Below are 20590 nucleotides of genomic sequence, written 5' to 3'. Positions count from 1 at the left end.
ACAAATTATAAACTTTTAATTTGAATGAATATTAATAATACACTTTTCAAGAGTAACATTTCGTTTATTGCGTTAAAACAAGAGAAAAACACTTCTATTATTTAATTATTATAAAGACCAAATCGGTAGAAGAGTCTGTATGAGTCACATATGAAATAACAACATTACAACACACAGTCGAGGTACCGTATCAATGAATAATGTTCTATTTTAGCCGCTCCGATGAAGTGACGACGATCGTGTATTAGGAATAATAAATTAATATAATTAAATTAGTAAATCAAACATTGGCAACTCTGACCGGTTTAAAAAATGATTGGTATGTTTGTGTGAACTGCGATGGTCTCGTGGTTAGAACACGTGAATCTGAACAGATGATTGCGGGTTCAGCCTCAGATAACTGCCAATTAGTTCTCATGAGTTTAATTTGTGTTTATAATTATTCATCTCATGCTTTGCTGTGAAGGAATTCATCGGCAGATTAAATGCACATGTCTGATGAAGATCTATCATGGATATATTGCAGTCGGGAATGAGGCCCCAGCCTAGAAGAGGGACATTACAGGCTGTGATTACTTACAAGATATATTTTATTAATTATAAAAATACATTTTCGAAAGTATTTATTATTATTATGTTCCATTTATAAACCAATGTTGGAGGCTATATCAGGCTATTTTAATCGTAAGGCTTTAAGAGTAAAGGTTAAAGTGTCCACCAACCTATCTGACAAACTGTAGTGATTTTTAATTTAATAATGTATCGTATATACTATACTGAACACGCAGTTCATGGCTATCATTTTACTTTATGTCAGATACAAAAAAAAACTTAAAGTACTTAACAAACGATCAAATCAAAGCACATTAAAGGAATACACACATGATATAGGTGTATAGTTATTGTTATTACATATAATCAGAGTCGGATTAAAATGTCTGAAGGCCCTGGGGCTACAAAGCAGAGGAGGCCCTAGACTAACAGGAGCGTGGAGACCCTAATAAGTTTTTTTTTTATTTCAATCTCTAAGCTATGATTTATTTACTTGTATCGGTAACTTTAAAGATAGTATGTTATTAACATTATTATAATTTGACTATATCTCGGTATTTTTTAACTCGCTGAAAACCGTCGTGGCCCCCACTCGTGTGGAGGCCCCAGGGCAGTTGCCCCGGTTGCCCTTCCCTAAATCCGGCCCTGCATATAATATAATAAATTAGTTATCGAATATGATTCGCAGCGTTCGTTTCGAGTCAAGGCTGACAATGTTTACGTCTCATTTTCGACACCAACGTCTAGTGCCGCGCTATATATAACGCGAAGACTCACTTCGTGAATATTACACACGTTATTGAGTTAAAGATAGAACTCGTTAGTCAGTACTTGATTCATCGGACAACAATACGCGCCCTGAATAATTAATTCCCGAGTACTTTTAACAGAACTCTTCTCGTATGCTTTGTTTTTAAAATCTTACTTGTAATGTCCTTGGGACTGGTAGACGAACTATCTGCGATGCTATCTATATACGTACATAAATATGCTGCAAAGACATAAATAATGCTACAAAAATGTGTGCAATTAATCAGGTGCAGTATTTTTGAATAATTCGATCGAATAGATATATTAGAGGCTTGAGTACAATCTAACAAATATAGGTACATTATTATGATACTAATATCATATACATATTAAGATCTAATAAATCATTTAAGAAAACAAATCTATATTATATATTTGCGTAAAATTTTTATTCATCGAACTGTACCGAATACAAATTAAAAGTAAAGAATTATACTTGCATCGTTTGAAAATACCAGAGACGACATTGCGTCGTCAACCTTTATATGAGTAATAAAAATTATTAAAAAAGCAAAGAATGCAGCAATTAGGTGATTTGCTCACAAAACACAATAACGATTGTTACAAATGAAAAATACAAAAGAGGTATAACTAACGCTCGAAACATTAATTACGAATGCAATATCATTAACCCGCCCAAGCAGTTTCGCTGCAACTACAAATAACTCACGAGTAGAGAAAACAACTCTTAACACAATGAATAACTTGAATAACATGTACAAAGTGGTATTATTGTCTGAGCTCACTCTCGAAAGAGTCATTTAAAATTTTTATTATATCTGCCAAAAATATTTTATGATGAGTTGTGGGGCTTTGTCTCTTGCACTGGTTATTCTTCGTGTTTAAAGCTTCATATTCTTTGTTCGGTTTCCTCTTAGCTGATGAATTGACCTTTTTGCGTTTCATTTTGACTGTGGCATTGCACGGGAAAAATATGCAAAGATAAATTCGCCTCGACGTTATATACGATGGTAGTCGCTTTGAGGTACGTAAGAATTTTAAAAATAAACTAAAAAAATCAGCAATATGAATTCGGTTGATCGATGACCTATTTCTTGAAAGACAAAATACAAGCCAAATGCAAACGCGAATCGCAAACAGAACTTCCAATTAATTCAATAAAATCATTCCGACGGCAACAGTATGTGGATGCTGGATGCCGAGTAAAGCTCCTCTCGTCGCCATAAATATGTCAATGGTGTAAGTAAAATCGTCCGCACTGTGCACGTTTTCAGCGGCCGGGCCGTGATAAATGGTGTGCGTGGAGTCAACGGCCGCCGCAGTGGGCCACGACTCCACGAGGCGGACAAATGTGTTGCACACGTAAATAGAGAGCCTAATGCTCATTTACAAGCGAACATCAATGCGTCATTAAAGGCAAATGGTTAGGAGACCAATTAATCATATTTAAATTTAAATTATACCAGAGATTATCCAGTGTCTGGAACACGTAAATATGTACCGAGTTATGCGAGTTTGACTGTGGCTTGCACAACAAAGTTTCATTTATCTTTTGTTATTATTTCCAACTAACCTAACTGATTTCATACCTTTCAATTATTTATACTTGAAAGGGAGGACTTATCATCAACTTATATTTAACATTAAATACAAATTGATACGGAAACATATAAGCTTAGAAATACAATTAAACATCTCCCAAAAAAACGGCAATAAAACGTTACGCTTAGCTATATCAATAACGAAACAATATAACAGGCTCATAAAAATTGAACACAAACATGAGGTTAGACAATATTCATAAACAACAATATCATCGACATCACATGGCAACCCGAAACTGTGCGGTAATAGCTATGAGGCTGAGACATTGGGATTATAACGCTTAAGATACGGCTACGATGCTCCAAACTCTGCGCCATATACAAGACGTTAGGGCGACTTGAGTAGAATTTTATGTCGCCAGACTTATGTTTCTACAGCGTACTTAGCGACTTAGTCGAACGGATTTGGCAGATTATTCGTAACAATGTATAAATTGTTAAATGACGAGTTAACTGGAGACTCACTAATTAATGGATGAAGTTATTTGTGAATTGTCGATTGGTTTTAATGAATTAGAAGCAAGCCAGCACACAATATTAATACATGAGTGTCTTACGAGCCAATTGAGGGATATTTCGTTAAAGCATCTGACAATACCCACATTGAAACTCGCGTAGAGTTGAGAAAAATAAATATCCACCAAAAGCATTCCCTAAAAATTGATTGGTTTTATATGAAAGTCTATCAAATAAATTAACATACTGGGACGTTACAAAGTAACGTAAGATTGGCAAATGGTGATGATTATGATGTTGATGATAATGATATAGGAAGCGAAACTACTAACAAGTTAATTTCAAACCGATATAAATAAAAAAACAAAACATTAGATACACACTCGGACAAAAGCAAATCCAATAAGGAGAGAATAGAAGGATAAATAGACATTCCTATTAAATCGTAAAGTACTCGAGCGGCTCCTAAATAAAAGCTGTACGCTAGACAATATGATTATCAAAGAATATTTTTCTGCGCAAGGACGACGGTATATGGAGCGGGTGGGGATGACGGGTGGGGGGTAGTAATGAGGCCGTCTAGACGCCGTACAGCATTACAATGGTATATTGTATTTGTATTATGCCCCTTACTGCTACGACCTAACCCCCGCTATCTACCTCGTGGCATGCAAATGATTAATGAACCGCGAAATTAATAGTGTCCGAGATTCGTGACAGCCAATTCGTAATTCACGTACAATAGCTACTTGGGATTTTTTACGAGCTGATGTGACCGCGACATCCATCATATGTTTTAGATATAAGATCAGAGGACCGGGAATGTTAAAATTCTCGAAATATTCTGTTTTTATTTATCGGTCTTTGTGGCAATTTTGTTTGTCTTTGTGGGTTGATCTCTTGAAACACTACCGACAAACAGTAGTATTGGTTCTCTCACACTCTCTCACACAGACACACACTCGAATGAGTCAACAAGCATAAAAGGAAATGCAGACATAACATCTTAGAGCTAGTTGTTTGTAAGAAGAGTATTATCCCTGAGTATCCTATTCTTTCCAACAGGTGGCAAACCTCTTTTCCTTTCTTTCTTCAAATTAAAAAAAAACTCCTCCATAATCTTGCAAACCTTTGGAAATCAAGTCACTGATTATATAGTTAAATTGGGTACTTCATAAATCATACTCAATAATGTCGTTATACGATCAAATACAGACCCAAATTAAGAAACAGTTACATAACAGTTAACACTATTATAACTTCAAAGAGACTTACGCCAGTTAAGATAATATATTTACTGCATAATAATCTTATATAAGCAGTTGAAACACCGACCAATTAAATAATTAAGCGGACGTTTAATGTTACTTTTGCATATTTTTAAAAGACTAAAATAGGTAATTCGTTTATGTAAACGGCCAGTAAAATTAAATACGTTGAAATTGCATGACAATATGCGGAAACTTCGGAATTTATCGGAATGGCCTTGTCAAGGTGATTTCGAAACAGGTATAAACATTGAACATGAAATGAGACGTCAAAAATTATAAAAACTCGTTTCAACGGTATATTATAAAATTATTTTGTAAAGTATAATCGGGGTACGAAAAACGATAATCTGCTTTATCAATCGAGAATGACATATTACGTCGTAATGATTTGATGTTTAGATTCAAAAGGTACTAAGAGTTTAAGATTTGATAAAGGAATGAATTTGAAATCTGACGAAGGTTTTCTTACTCTGACTGTATTAAAAATAAATAAACCAGTCAGCATTAACAGACCGAATACACTCCGACCGGGGGTATAGTCATCTATTAAAAAGATTTAGTGGACACACGTGTCACATGCAGGTTTCGTTTAGCTCCGAATACGAAACCAACTGCATACACAAATTAACCACTCGAAAAATCAACGCTGCTTGCCCAGATATTCAACCATGATCTAGAAATCGGCCTTCAAAGTTCGTTAATACTACCCACTGACCCATAACGGCTCGCACATATATGTTGTAACAATTAATACGATGTGAACATCGTTTTAACCGGTCATACATTCTGTTTTAATTGAACGAAAATAATTAAGGAGCGATATACTCGCATTCAAACCTTATTTAACAGTTGAAATCGATTTTAACTCGATAACTTTTTGCTGTCCACTTAAACCCATTCGCGGTCCGTCCTCTGTTAACTTACAAATAAACTATCACTTTATATCCTATCGAGTTTTTATCGATAGACATTAATTGCTCTGATAAACTGAATTGAATCGAGATTTAATGAAATAAGCAGAATTAAAATAGAATCATGCTGTTTACAATATATTTTGCAATGATATAGGGAATATAAAAATTTAAGCCTTATATGCACTGCTTTAACATATCGCCCTCTTAATTAAATATTGATCCAAATCTAAATCACTAACTTCTGGTATACTAGAGGTTACTAAATAAATAGCAATGATATATATTGTTTGGGCTAAAACAAGGTTATTTTATTGTAAATCTTTATCAACAGAACGTACACCGTACGGTTTCATTATATACCTTTATATACCTACTGCTAATGAAAAATTGTTGGTTGACCAATTCGATCCATGACCTCTGGATCCGCGGTATTAAACCGGCCCCTACGTGACTAGAACAACGAGGCATTCGGTTTAAAATATAAATACGCCCAAGCGTACATAGAATCCTCTTTATACTTATAATTTTCAACGTACGGCGTGCATGTATTGTTTACATTACGCTTATCGCAGACGAAAGTTTACTTGAATCCCTCAAAGCAATTAAGATCTTTATTCTAAATATTTATTACGGAGATATTCGTTTGTTTATTAGCTCGTTAAGCAAGGAGACGTTTAAGATTCTGCAAACACATTGTGTGGCAACTGACAACGGAACCGGTTGTACTAAACACACAATTTAAATGCAACTAGAACATCTCGCTGATTAAGTTACACTTACACTGTACGTTGGGTTTTACACGGCGATTATGTATTAAAACTTTATTACATATTTTTATATACGAACTAACGACTCGTCCCGGCTACGCACGAATATAATACTGATACTAAATTTACTACAGAATTTTTTTAGTTACGACATCACATTAGAAACTTCTAAAATTTTATCAGTGTTTCTTCACTATAATGTCCATGTATTATATACAAAGACCTTCCTCTCGAATTAATCTATATATCAAAATAAACCACATCAAAATCCGTTACGTAATTTGAAAGATCTTTGCATACATAGGGACAGACAGCGGTAAGCGACTTTGTTTTATACTACGTAATGATTTTGTCTATATATAATATGTCTTTTTTAATTTTGTCTATATATGATTTTATATAATACGAATTGTGTTCAATGAACGTGATATCAAATCTGTTCAAGCTAAATGTGTTTATAAATTTTACATCGTACTTGGAAGTGAATATAAACATCCTGAGTGATGTACGGGTACATCCGCCTGTAGCACTACTACATCCGCAATGGATTTTCTAATAAGCTCTGAAACAAATCTCCATGAGCGAAATTTTAACCCGTTTAAAATATAAATGTATTTCGTGTTATTTTTAGGCTTGCACATGGACCATCATCTACATTGGCATTAAAAGCAATACTAATTGAGCCTTACGTCACAAATGTGCTGCACATCTTTGGAACTAACATATGATGTCCCTCGTCTATGCAGTTAAACTGGCTTACTTACTCTTCTAACCAGAACACAAAAATAATAAATTTTACTGCTAAGTGCTTACTTTGTCCTTTTATACATGGCCGAAAAATTTAGTAAATTTCATAATTAGATATTACACAACAAGATAATAACTAACGTATTTTAATTAAAGGACATTTAACAGCCATACGAGTTGTAAAAGTTAAGCAACAAGCAAGAGCTGGCAGCACTGCAGTTGAAATAGTTTTGAGAAGACGTTGGTGAGGTTTAATTACAGTTGTATGTGTGTTTATGCGAGCTCGGAGCAACGCGATGCATCACAAACTGGGTCGTGCCAGCGCCGCGCCGCGCCGGCCCATAAGCCGACCGCTTTACGTTATGATATCTCCACTTTGTTACTTCACAGTTATTCTAACCACCGTATAACAATTCGAAATTCATTTTAATTCTCATCCCAAAGATAAACGCGAACAAAGGATATCCTGCATAAATACTAACAGTGTTTAAGATACGTCGTAAACATTACGATGGAAATAGTCTCGACAAATAGTAAGAACAACAAAGGCGAGAGAAACACTCTCGTTATCACCAATGTAAATATTGGACAAGTAAATCATTCGGCAACAATTTCCTCCGCGTTCCGACGGAACATAGGCGTAATTACCGACGTCAAATCGTAAACAACTGCGGCCTCGAACTCACTTAGCGTTTGCTCGGCCGAATCCATTTAGTGTCCGTTAGTTAAAATGGCCGTCGGGTTTGCGCGTTTGTTATCAGAAATCTCATTAAACTAAATGAGCACCGGCTATCGAACAAACATATCTGCGACTCGCACTAACATATACATAAAATCACATACTTCATTCTTACTGGGGACGGTCACGCGATCTGTAACGACGGTCGCGAACGTAGGCTTCTAAGAAGTTTGCAAACGAAAGAGTATTTCATGTTACGTGTTTAAACGGTTGCATGTTTGTTACGAGTTAGATGCTCGCTAATAGCGAGGTATTGTTACAAATATGTGACAATAACTTTGTAGACAGTAACAGTTACAACTTTTCCATTATGACGATCACTTTCAATGTTAACAGTGTTGTATGTGTGTGTGGATACGACAAATGATTCGAACAATGTTAAACCAATCAAAAATTCAACGTTTAACTGCAATAAAATGTTACAGTCATATTTTTTAGTATATTAGGATGTGACCAATTTTATATAATCGTTTAAAATTTACATTCAAACATTAGTTTATAATTGTATGTATATAATAATAAATACTGAACAACATCACATACATTACTTTGATCACAATGTAAGTAGCTAAAGCACTTGTGCTATGGAAAATCAGAAGTAACTACGGTACCACAAACACCCAGACCCAAGACAACATAAAAAACTAATTGACTTTTACATCGTTTCGCCCGGGAATTGAACCCGGGACCTCGGAGTGTTGTAACCATGAATAACAGACGTACACACTACTCGAGCACGGAGTTCGTCGCATATGTTTGAAGTTTATGTTTGATCAAGCTTTTCTATCTTTCAAAATAATTCCTGTAAATGTGTATTAACTAAATGAAATAAAAAACGAATATCATATTTGTCATATTTTATCAAAACCCGTACGAAATATTTGCCCGTGCTACGAAATATCATTAAGCTAGTAAGTTAATTATAATTTCGGATCTAATTGTACGATAGAAACAGCATCGCAGCACTTTCCTGCATTGTCAGCTTATTTCCTACAACGAGTTGAATTTACGAATGTTGTTGCCAAATCGGGAATCCGGTCTCGTGTAATCCGGTACTAGCCAGACAATCTCTTCTATTTAATAACCTTTTATTTTCAGCTCAAATAATGCAGGTCTCTTTTTCATATAACCATATATTCTAACTTAATTATTTATATTATTATATAAAACCTCTGCGACATTTGAAACGAATAAAACAAGACTAGGTACAACAACAACAGCCTGTTTCCCATTGCTGGGTTAAGGCGTCCTCTACCTTTGAGGAGAAGGTTTGGACCATATTAAACCACTCTGTTCCAAAGCTGGTTGGTGGAATACACACGTGGCAGTATTTCTATGCAATTAGACACATGCAGGTTTCCTCACGATGTTTTCCTTCACCAATGAATTATAAAGCGTGGGTTTGAACCTGCAATCATCGGTTAAGATGCACGCGTTCTAACAACTGGGGCATCTTGGCTCATAGACTTGAGACTAGGTAGTTTATAATTAATTCGATAAGTTTCCAGCTTAAGACTTTGTTTAGAACGTAATAAAAAGTGGGAAGTATTTCACAAATAGACGCGGTATGTTCCATATGTTCAGCACATTACGATAAGTACTTACTCTGAATGGTGCGGGGAAGAGTGACGAGGCATCGGGCTCGGCGGCGTGCGCGTGCGACATCTGGTGCGCGCGCGCTTGCCGTTCGCGCTCCCTGTCGCGCTCGCGGTCGCGCGTGTCGCGGGGCTCGGCGCGCGGCTCGCGACCGTCTCGCGGCTCGCGGCCCGCCCACGCACCGCCCGCGCCGCCGCCGCCCCCGCCCCGTTCCCACTTGTCGTACCTGAAACGATCATATGATTATTTTTTGATTATGTCATTCGACAATCATTCATTCATAAAACGATCACTTCATGATATATCCTTAAAATTGAATTGAATTGCGATTTAACGGGGAAATGCTGCTAGCATTCTTGCCACCATTCCACGCGGTCAAGATTTATACAGTAACTAGTTTTAGTTAATATTTGTACATATACATATATTTAAGCATTTAATGTTGTTAATTCTTATGTTAATAAATTTGTCCTTAAAATAAACCTCTATATAAAACTACAACGATTCGAATCACCAGACCAATCCGGCAGTAGCTGATACAGTACAAAGAAGTAACTAATAAAGTTTTTTTTTTTCTACTTTATTGTTAAGGGTTTTTTATCCAATTAATAAAGTTATTTATTTATATAAACGTGATTGTACGTTACTAGAATGAAGTAGAGAACGACTTCGAAGTAAGGAATGCGTCGTACTAGCGTACTAGCGTACTAGACGTACTAGGTACACTCACACTGTATTCAAGTGTTTAAAAGAAAAAAAAAAAAAATACAAACTAAGTTCGGACTATTTTCAAAAAGGCATATTTACTTCCCTTGTTATATAACATAACGGAATTTACAAAGCACGACGACGATACAAGCGAAGAGATGTTTGTTCATCTTATCAACAAGTGAAATGTGTACTTTGTAAGGGGTATATATCATATTAGGTCAATGATACAAACGCTTCTATGGGTAATGGTTTTCTCGTTTCCTTTTAATGGGTGGTCTTTTTGAAAGCATTATAAGTATTATAGTCTACATAAACAGAGAACAGAATTTACTTTCAGGAAATAAATATTTACGATCAACAGCATAAAGGGCTAGTGATAATTTCCCTTTAATTGACTTACTTATAACTGAGTAAGTTAATTAAAAGGAATTTATCAGCTAGTAATTACCTATTCATGAATATTATTCTAACACGCTGCCCAAACGTCCGTTCGTGAATACACATGTGGCAGAAATTTATTTAACATATTGTGACGTTTCATAATGACGCTTTACTAAAGTACTTAGTACTTATTTATGATCATAATTAATAAAGTTTTACCTCGTTAACCAATGTTATATTGAAGTAAAAAGAGTATAGTATATACCGAAAAAAGTTTCACACAGTATTTAGTAAAATAACAATATTCTTCATGAAGAAATAGTATTTATCATAAAGTCTGCGTATATATTAAGTTGTATCGATCAACTATTTACTTACAATATAAATCAATTTTGTTTTGAAACACGAAAATCGTACATATTAATGGCACGTTCAATCTTGAAACGGACATGTATAAAGGTTAATGGATTAGTCGAATTCCGTGCCGTATCCAAGTTGCAAAGCTATACTTGTATTGCTGTATTGCAATCGCGGTTATTGTGATTACCGACCGTGTTGCAACGGATTTGGGTCGGATGACTTAGTTATCGGACAATATCTGACTAATTACCACTACCGTTGCTCTATTTGCTATAGTATTCACCGATCGAGAGCCGGAAAGCGATTATTGTAAGGGATTAATGGTTCGAAGCTATTGTGCTTGAAGGCGTGCGATATCAATTAAATTGACTTCTGGTAATTCAAATGTCAATTTTATCTCTTAACGTAGGTTGTTCATTATATGTATTTGTAACTTTATGCCTACTGTATGAATGAAATTATGTTCATAACGATTTCTTCAAATTTGTTAGTTTTTAAATTCTTAGTTTTGTGGAAATATTTAAGTGTATGTTATACATACTTAATATATATTAGGTAATATTTATTAACAATGATATTATTATATATTTAACAATGTGCACCAACATTATCTTGTATTATCTTGTGAAATCTTATGAAACATTATTATTAATTATTTATATGTAATCCAAACTTATTTTTGTTTCAAAACAAATCATATAGTTTAATTAATGTAAATCGTAATTCGAATTACAACCGCAGTCCGAATAACAATTAGTTTTCATTTTACGTGCATTTGAAACACGCGTCGTAAATAATTTAAATCAAGCAATAATTCATGGTCTAGGTTTTTCATAGTCCTTTAGTAGGTTCACGTATTTAATTCCATATAAAGATATACTTATATAAGTTAATAATGAATATATTCTATGTATTTCTTATTAGTGTGTTTATAAAAAATATGTTCGATTTTAATATCAAATACGTCTTGGTCATTAATCATTTAGATTTCAATATCGTCAACTTATTTTATCAAAAAAATTACGCTAAAAAACCCACACTTGCACAATTTGCGTTTTGTTTGTAAATCAACTGTAACGATGGTAAAGGCAGCATCACATACCAGCATATATAATAAGCTAGTTAAGAGTTCTAAAAGAAAAATGTTTGTCTCATAATACACATCTCTATTGGTCGGCATATTATTTTCCAACTTCAACAATCATCATCTTATTTCAGCCACTTAACAAAATATTTTAATTAATTATACATCCAAACCTTCCTTAAGAATCGTCCATTAATGAAAACCGTATAAAAATATAGTAGTAGGTAGTTTTTGAGTTTATCGCTTACAAACGCGGTAGGACGATATTTTAATATGTATTTAACCTACGAGATAGACGGGACAATACTAACAAGGGTTCATATCATATAACACACACAAATATGTGACCGACGCATTATCTCACTATCTGTTTGTCTAGTATCGATTATTATAACCTCACTACGTGCATTTAGTTAATGTTTATTTTCGATGAGATAAGCGATACGTTTAATGGATTAGTTACAGCGTCTGCTGCAATGCTTTTAATTGAAACGCGCAGGATATGCGTTTGAAACGTATTGATTCACGCCATATTTACCGTGCATTAAGCCATGGGAACGCTTCGATTTCGCTATGAGATATTACGTGATTAATGTTTCCATTATAAAGAACAAATTATTATGATTAAATCTTAAATCTATATTTAATATTATAAATGTGCAAGTTAATCTGTCTGTCTGTCTTACGCGACAAAGAAGGCTTGCTTCACACAAAATTTTATCAAATTAGGTTCATTAATTTGATAAAATTGGATGTGAAGCAAACTTCTTATTTTGCCTTACACATGACAACAAAAACCTTAAAAAGGGAGCGTAGCCGCGGGCGGCTACTAGTCTTTAATATATTTGCACGGATCAAAATATATAGGTACCCTATTTTGTTTGTATCCTCCGTTTCATATTATATTTATAAGTAGTTAAAACCGCAGATTTACCCGAGTTAAATTTATTTATAGCATGATGAACTTTAAAAATATTAACGGAAGCAAAACAACGCTTGATCCTCGGGGATTTTCGAGAAAACTTAAAATATTTTTTAGAAGTATAATTGTTATTATGAGATACATACATGAGTAAAAAGTGATAAAAAAATATGTATATTTCTTTGGTTTTTTAACTTTTGCGTGACCGGTTTTCATGCAATTAAGTCTAATATGTACCTTTGAATGAATATTCCTGTACTAAACTTATTTAACTTTTATAGTTGCCTTGGGCACTTGCAAGTAGATATATTAATTAAAAATTAAAAAATCATTTAATTTGTAATTACACATTGAAATTCCACAATTTAATTTATTTGAATTATTACGAAAATTATTTAATTTCCAAGGTAATCACATTAATTCAACCGGTTGATCAACTTATAATATAATCTCATTTATAAACCGACGTATTAACAAACTGGCCTAATAATTTAACATGAAAATTCGTCGCCGTAATGTACTTTTAGTATTCACTAAATATGGAAATTATAGTGTTTTATAAGCCGTTGCATATAAAATTGTTATAGATAATTGAATAAGTGGCATTCGTGTTTATAATTCATCTCCGTTCGGCGATGAAGATAACATCTCAAGATAACTTGCATGGATCAGATAAAATGACATATGTATTGTTACAGCGGGGCTGTATAAGCTCTAAAACTTTTCTCAAAAGGAGGATTCGGAGGAAATGAGGAGGAGGAGCCCAGCTATTGAACGTATACAGGCTGTTAGTTTTGTTTTTAAACAGAATAACAATCATTTTATTTTACGTACCGGTGTGAATGAAACGCACTACGAAGTAATATGATTATTCTCCTATCTTCTCCATTTAGATGATTAGTCTGGGATAATTTTTCATTTAACAACAAGCTATTAAATCAATGGCTGTCAGCTTTTATACGGATACGTATAAACTAATAGGTAATAAGACACATACGACGTTCCATCCGCTGGAACGGAGCCAAAGAAAAGGGTTCGCACGTGAGACATGAAATTATTTCTAGTGCAGATTTTGCTTAAAAATTGTAACTTAGCAAACGTATGTTATTTATCTAGAACGCGAGCAAATTTGAATAATACCTAGAACGATAAACGTAACCCTAAAACCATTTTTATGTGGTAGTATCTAAAATTTAGGTTGTGATGCAGTCTGGCAATAAAAACAACAATAAAATAACGTCTTACTAATGTTTTTTTACTTTAGATTTAAATGTAGTGTAAAAATCCAAGTTAGATATAGCAGGAAAACCTTATTAAAGAAACCTCGTTGTAGGCGAAGATAAAGTTGATCATTTAACATGGGTGTGGTGAATTTCTTCACCTGACTTCATAAAGTACATTAAAAATAATTACGCAGCTATAAATCAAGGAGATAGCTACCTTCCAACAACCCCATACACTACTCCGCACATCGGCTAAAATTACAAGACAATAAATTTAATGTTAATTCTTTAAATAAATATTGTGCAGTACAGTCAGAGTAAAAAAACCTTCGTCTCTTTTCAAATTCATTCCTTTATAAAGTCGTACACTCTTAGTACCTTTTGAAACTAAAGCATATGAAATCAAACTTACATATTTATGATAACTTAGTCCAAAATTGTGTAACATTACTGCGTCTAGTTTTATATCAACATGAGACCTTTTTAATGGCGTAATTAGTCATTACAAATTTAAATCTTCAGATAACAGTCGCAGATTATCGCTCATACTGATCACACGAGAATAGATCTTAAGGTGAGGAACCTTTTCTTACCCCGACTGTACATCAAGATAGTGGCGCGATGTCGCGTTGCCTCAGCCAGGTGTAACTTCTAGGAACGTCCGCTGTGCGCGCATATTATATTTACGATCGCAACTCATAAGTCTTGCGTTATCGAGTAATTTGCAGTCTCACTGTGCGGTGCGGTTAAGACGGTGATAGTAATTATAACGTATACTGTTTGTTATGATATTACCGTGTTTCGTTCCATTAATACTGGAACACGTTGCAATGGCAGAGTTGATACAGAATTTGGAATGAGTGAGATAGCTACATATTAGAGAAACAGTTTACTACATTAACTTGCATCGCAGTTAACATATAAGATATTTTATACTAAGCAAAATAAGGTTGTCGATGTAAACTTTGTGCGAAACGCAACTTGTCGAGTGTATTTATGTTGAAACTAGGCACAAGTTTTAGCTGGTTTTATTGTTCTACAAACTAGACAAATAGTCAAAAATACAACTCCATGATTTATAAGCAAAACTGATATTTAAATATAAAGCAATCCGTCCCGACTCATTAATTTCTTTGAATATAAAGGAAGTAAACTAAATTATAGGCTAGATGTTTTTCAAACTCAAGCTAAGTGAGATCAGTCGTGCATCTGAGTTTCACAAACTGTTTACTATGCAATAATAAATCTTTGTGATGTTCGACCTCGCAGGTGAAAGTAGCGCGGATTCAATCAAGTTCTTATCTCACAGTTATAGAGTTACAAGATTCGCGCATCTCGCGGCTAACTTTTACTTGTCTGTTTTTTTATCTCCTAATCTGAGATTTATTGCCATTGTTGTCCGTTTTTGAGGCCCGACTAAACATTTTCGATTACGTTACCAACTGTTTTGAAATACCGTTATCCGTAGTGCGATTCTACAAAAACTACGTTAGGCTTAGAAACTGTTTTTATATCTGTACTCATTTCGGCACGACCTTGAATTGAAAGATATTTCGTATTCTGCAACAATATGTCATAACGCGTGAAGTGAAAACTGTGACAGTGCACCAACTCGGTTGCACTGTCATCTCGTTTTACAACTGCTGTTCTTAGGAAGAGGGAACATTTAAGTTCTTTTGTGATGACATGTTGTCTACGGTTTTGGGGTCACAATCATTTCAAAGGATCACACAATTGTATCAGAAATATTATAAAAGGTCATACTTGAAATTCAGTTTATTTTTTAATTCGAAGTTTAAATCTACCGTTTGAGTACTTATTACGGAAAACAACGTTATCTTCTTTATAATAGTTGTATCAGTATATTTGATACTCAATCATCAACCATGATTACACGATATTAATTAAAATTAATTTAATATTAATACAAATTAACGCATTTTGCAGAACCAGAACAAAGACAGACACCATTTTGGAGACACCATTGAACAGTAGCAACTCGAACCCATTTAGTAAGAATATCATTCGACAAAGATAGATCATTATCATTCACCGCTTGAAATCTCATTGTCTACCTGAATTCGAACCTGCTACCCTTCGTGATGTTCCAGTATTGGATAGTGATAGTGGATCTTTAAATTATGACTTAATAGGATATCCATAATAATAATCCGTACGGCGGATATAACCGAAACAACCTAATCACCCGTTTATACGATATCGCTGACCATTTGCTTTCAATTTCATAAAATTCAATTAACATTAGAATTTTCAATTACAATTCCAAACGTTGCATTCGTGAGCGATAATTATAGACCGAATATGGTGTACCCATGTCAGAATTATAAAACGGTTATTAATAATTAAAAAATAACGTGCATTTTTGCAGATCGCAACATTTAACGTAATTAACATTCATGAAGCGATTAACTTCATAAAGTTTATAAATATTTATAGTACGACACAACTTAGATGCAGCATCGGCAAATTCAATAAAACCGATTATTGCTGATTTATACAACTAATAGAAATAGCTCCCTATCACGCCATTCGACGCTATTAGTCGCTATAGATTTTTGCATCAGTTCAACCCGAGAAAGCAAGTGCACGGAAATCGACGTGTCAAATTGACGAAAATATTAGGTCATATGATATTACAAGTTATAACGTTTGTGTAAAGATCTTATTCGCATAAGAAATAAATAATTGATAATTCAGATGTGATCGTTTTTACGAATTTTGCCGATGCTACATCTAAGTTGTGTCGTAGGTACTGTAGTAATCTTACTTCACGATTGTTTTTTTTCTGATTAATATAATTTGGCATAATATTATAATAATTTATGTATTACGCTTGCACCACTGATACTATGCCTGATGAAATGAAACGTGAAAATCAAAACGACAAAAAATTAAGCATCTTTAAGAACTACGAGCACTTTATAACAGTTTAAACAAAAGCGTTAATTATTGTCAGTATCGTCATACTTTCCATTATGTTACACTTCAGCTGCTAAAATAGTTCTTAATTAAAATTCTTTACAAAAGCTATTTAAATGGCTTGTGGGTCTCTGGATTTATATTTGTAATATACTAACTGTTCCACGCTACTTCAGCTGCGTCTGATTTATATCTTCCATCGATTTGACCTGTCTTCTGACTACCGCTTAGACGAGGAAACAAAAGGACCAAGTTACATTGCTTATAATAATAGCCTGATTTCTATAACAACTTTGTAAATTAGATTTTGGTATTAAGTTTAAAAGTTCCGTGTACCTATACATTATTGTCGATGCATAAGTACCTACAAATACTATGTATTTGATGTTATTTCTGTAAATTTATCACGAATGCTAAGACATGTATCCACTGTACCCATATCTGACGCCCACGCCCAAATTTGCGAAAACAGCAGCTCGACTCGTAATAAAATCTATTACACATAAGCGTAAAACGTATCTTTTCGAGGACGTCACCGACAAAGCAAGCAAACCGGAGGAAATACATCAGCCGACTTATACATCAACGGCCGTATTGAACGGACGGTAATGCGGTTCTTAAGACATATTCTACGTTGTCAGCGCCGCCTTATACAGCCAGCAAACCGGGGATTTACGAGTCGAGAACGAAGAATTATTTACTATTGCCGCGAAGCACTACACGGGTTTCACTTGTATTCACGTTTCGTTCTAAGTATATATTGTCGTACGGACGTATCATCGCTTGTACGCTCGACGCTTGTATCTGTTGCGGGTCACAAAAGCGTCGATGAAAACGTCACATGGACTATCAATCGCAATATTTTGTCAGCTATTTCCTATCAGAGGCCACCATTGTGGGACTAACTACGGGGTGATTGATAATACGCCTGACACCGGCGACGATTTCGCCGAATTTATCGCATTGGTAAATAATATTATCGCTATACATTTTTTTAATATAAACGTATTCCGAAACGTTTTGTTTAAATTATATCAACGGATAGAGACCGTTGCGGTAGAGACGTAATTAATATCAGCATAAATGTATGAGTGTGCAATCAATTTTGAATTTAAAATTATGTACGTTTTATTTCATCATTTAAAATGTTTACTATGTTGCTGGGCTTTTTATGTTGTTATTGTTGAATTGAGAAACCATAACAATTAAAAAAAATGTTTCGTTCTATTTTGAGAACGAGTTTAAAATTGGAAATGCCAATTTTCTTTATGACCTAGAAGGCGAAACAATTCCTTATAAAACTTTAAATAATTATTGTCTACTGCGAGACGGTGTTTACGTCGTATTAATTGATAAAATTAGTTCTAAGAATACTTTCAGTAAACATGTCCACCGTCGAACATAAAAACAATGACAAAAATGGATACAGTTCTTTATCATTGACATTAACTGGTCGATTACTCACGGACGTATACCGAGAACGCATTTAAACAAGAAGTTAAGGTGAGGGTAAAGAACTCAACTCAAATTCGAAGATATTTTCAATACTATAAATATTATTTTTAATATACGACAACAGCTGTTTTTGACGAATAACTTACAGCAGAGAAAACCCTATACATTAAATGTGCCGAATCATTAGTGGATGATAATAAATATCAAAATTCTTCTAAAAATTTACATGAAAACTATAAAATGACAATTATGAAGACTTCATAAATAAAGTCTTGGCTTTAACCGAACAGATTAAAACTAAACGAAAAAGCGAACTGTTAACACAGCGTACGATTTATCAAAGTTTCAGAGAAAAGATTTAAACAACGTATACACACACGGAAATACGTCACATGTAGTCGTATGTTGACCGCTTTTATTTTGCAGTTTTTCATTAATACTGGTATTAAAACTTCAAAACGAGGACACAACTGTTCCCCACTGTTATTCACTGCTTCACATTTATCAGTATTTTACACAATGCCTCTTAGTATTCTCATCCAATGAAAATGCATAAAGAATGATACACATTTTGATTATTCATTAAACGAAAACAAAACATACTTTCCAATTTCATCCAACGGGTAATATTTAAAGCTTAAGTCTTAACCAACATGTAAGTCATAATAGTTACAACGCTCACTGGGATATGATTGCACAGTTAAGTCTTTCTTCAGATTATACTCTAGGTAGGTAGGCTTGCGTTATTGTGGATCTAAAATTTTACGATAAACAATTATCCGTTCCGTCACATATTGAATATTGGTGTAAAACATAACACATAAGTGCAAACGACTGTAGTAACGGAAAACTTCAACGAAACTGGATAAATGATGGTTGAATGCTTATTATATGACGCAAATATAATTACAGTTTAGTAGGGAAAGCATAACAAATATTTTGAAATTCATAAAAATATATTGTTATAAAATTGACATAATATGCAGAGTGACGCGTCAAGCTTTCCATTTATTTAAATAGAACATCAACACAATCGACGTAAAATATAATCATGTTATCAATACAGTCGAACATTGTAAATGTTACACATTAAAAACAGTACGGACATTTTATATTCTTTATCAATCCCCTCGCGTACTTGTAAAGTCACCCTCTTTAGGTCATCGACCGAAATTCGAGAGACTAGAGGACATTCTAATACGCTCCCTTGGAAATAAATAAAAACACCATAGCGACACGGCCACGATATCACGTCTGCTCCAGCTTTCGAAGAAAGAGACGTTCGTATCTTAAATATTAGCATTTAATTCCTATTATCTAGGCTATTAATATTATTTTATGACTTTAAATCGGATTCTCTCAGTCACACAAACGGTTATAATTACGAGTGAGAGAAGGACAATAATATAACTGCGAACTAATAACTAGCTACAGTATTTATATATTTTTAACGATTCAACAAAATACTTACGATTAACGAGAGCGGTTTCATTATCTCTCGATAAAAAATAATTCCTACAAATACAAACGAACTCCTGGCAGCTGAGAGGTCGTTGACTTTTTATTTTTCCGAGGACATCAATTTTATCGCTCCGATAATGAACACAATGTCATACGATAACACACAGTGGGCACGCGCAGAATTAGCAATCGCAAAATTAACCATCACGTTATATATTCATAAAGATCAAATCTATATGATATTCTTATAAATATCATCCAAAGATTAAATGATACATTCGATTAGAGATAACTTCATTTTAACTTGAATATAAAGCGTTTTATGATGATGATTGTGATGATAAAGACGAGTATATACTCACTACTATTAGACCACAAGTTGACAATGTAGGCGTGGGGAGCACTGCGGGTCAACGTCCGCAGCGAGAAGCCTCCAGTAGCTTTAAACAAATAACTTCCATTTGTGGACGTGAAGACGAACTTTTCTGCTTTATGGTAATAAATATATCTAAGAAGCGTTACAATTATAGTAAAGTCGTAAATTGTTTACTATATTACAATTACAGAGCAGAATGATGAGCATAAACAGAGCAAACCGCGGTATAAATAATAACGATAATGCATTGTATCATAAAA

The 20590-nt window shown here is 34.1% G+C and overlaps 1 protein-coding gene across 5 annotated transcripts in view; it reads right to left on the bottom strand.

Annotated features, from left to right (window-relative positions):
- LOC124537774 (AF4/FMR2 family member 1) overlaps positions 1–20590 on the bottom strand; it is a 221339-nt gene that overhangs the window by 86230 nt on the left and 114519 nt on the right. For all 5 annotated transcript variants that reach the window (XM_047114667.1, XM_047114666.1, XM_047114663.1 and 2 more), the window contains one exon: positions 9427–9643. In XM_047114667.1, coding sequence (XP_046970623.1) covers positions 9427–9643 — 217 coding nt within the window. The remainder of the gene's footprint in view (positions 1–9426; positions 9644–20590) is intronic.

The sequence above is a fragment of the Vanessa cardui genome, chromosome 19 (assembly GCF_905220365.1).
Source record: "Vanessa cardui chromosome 19, ilVanCard2.1, whole genome shotgun sequence".
NCBI classification, from domain to species: Eukaryota; Metazoa; Arthropoda; class Insecta; order Lepidoptera; family Nymphalidae; genus Vanessa; species Vanessa cardui.
The sequence above is the reverse complement of the archived record's forward strand: the minus strand, read 5'-3'. Positions and strand labels throughout refer to the sequence as shown.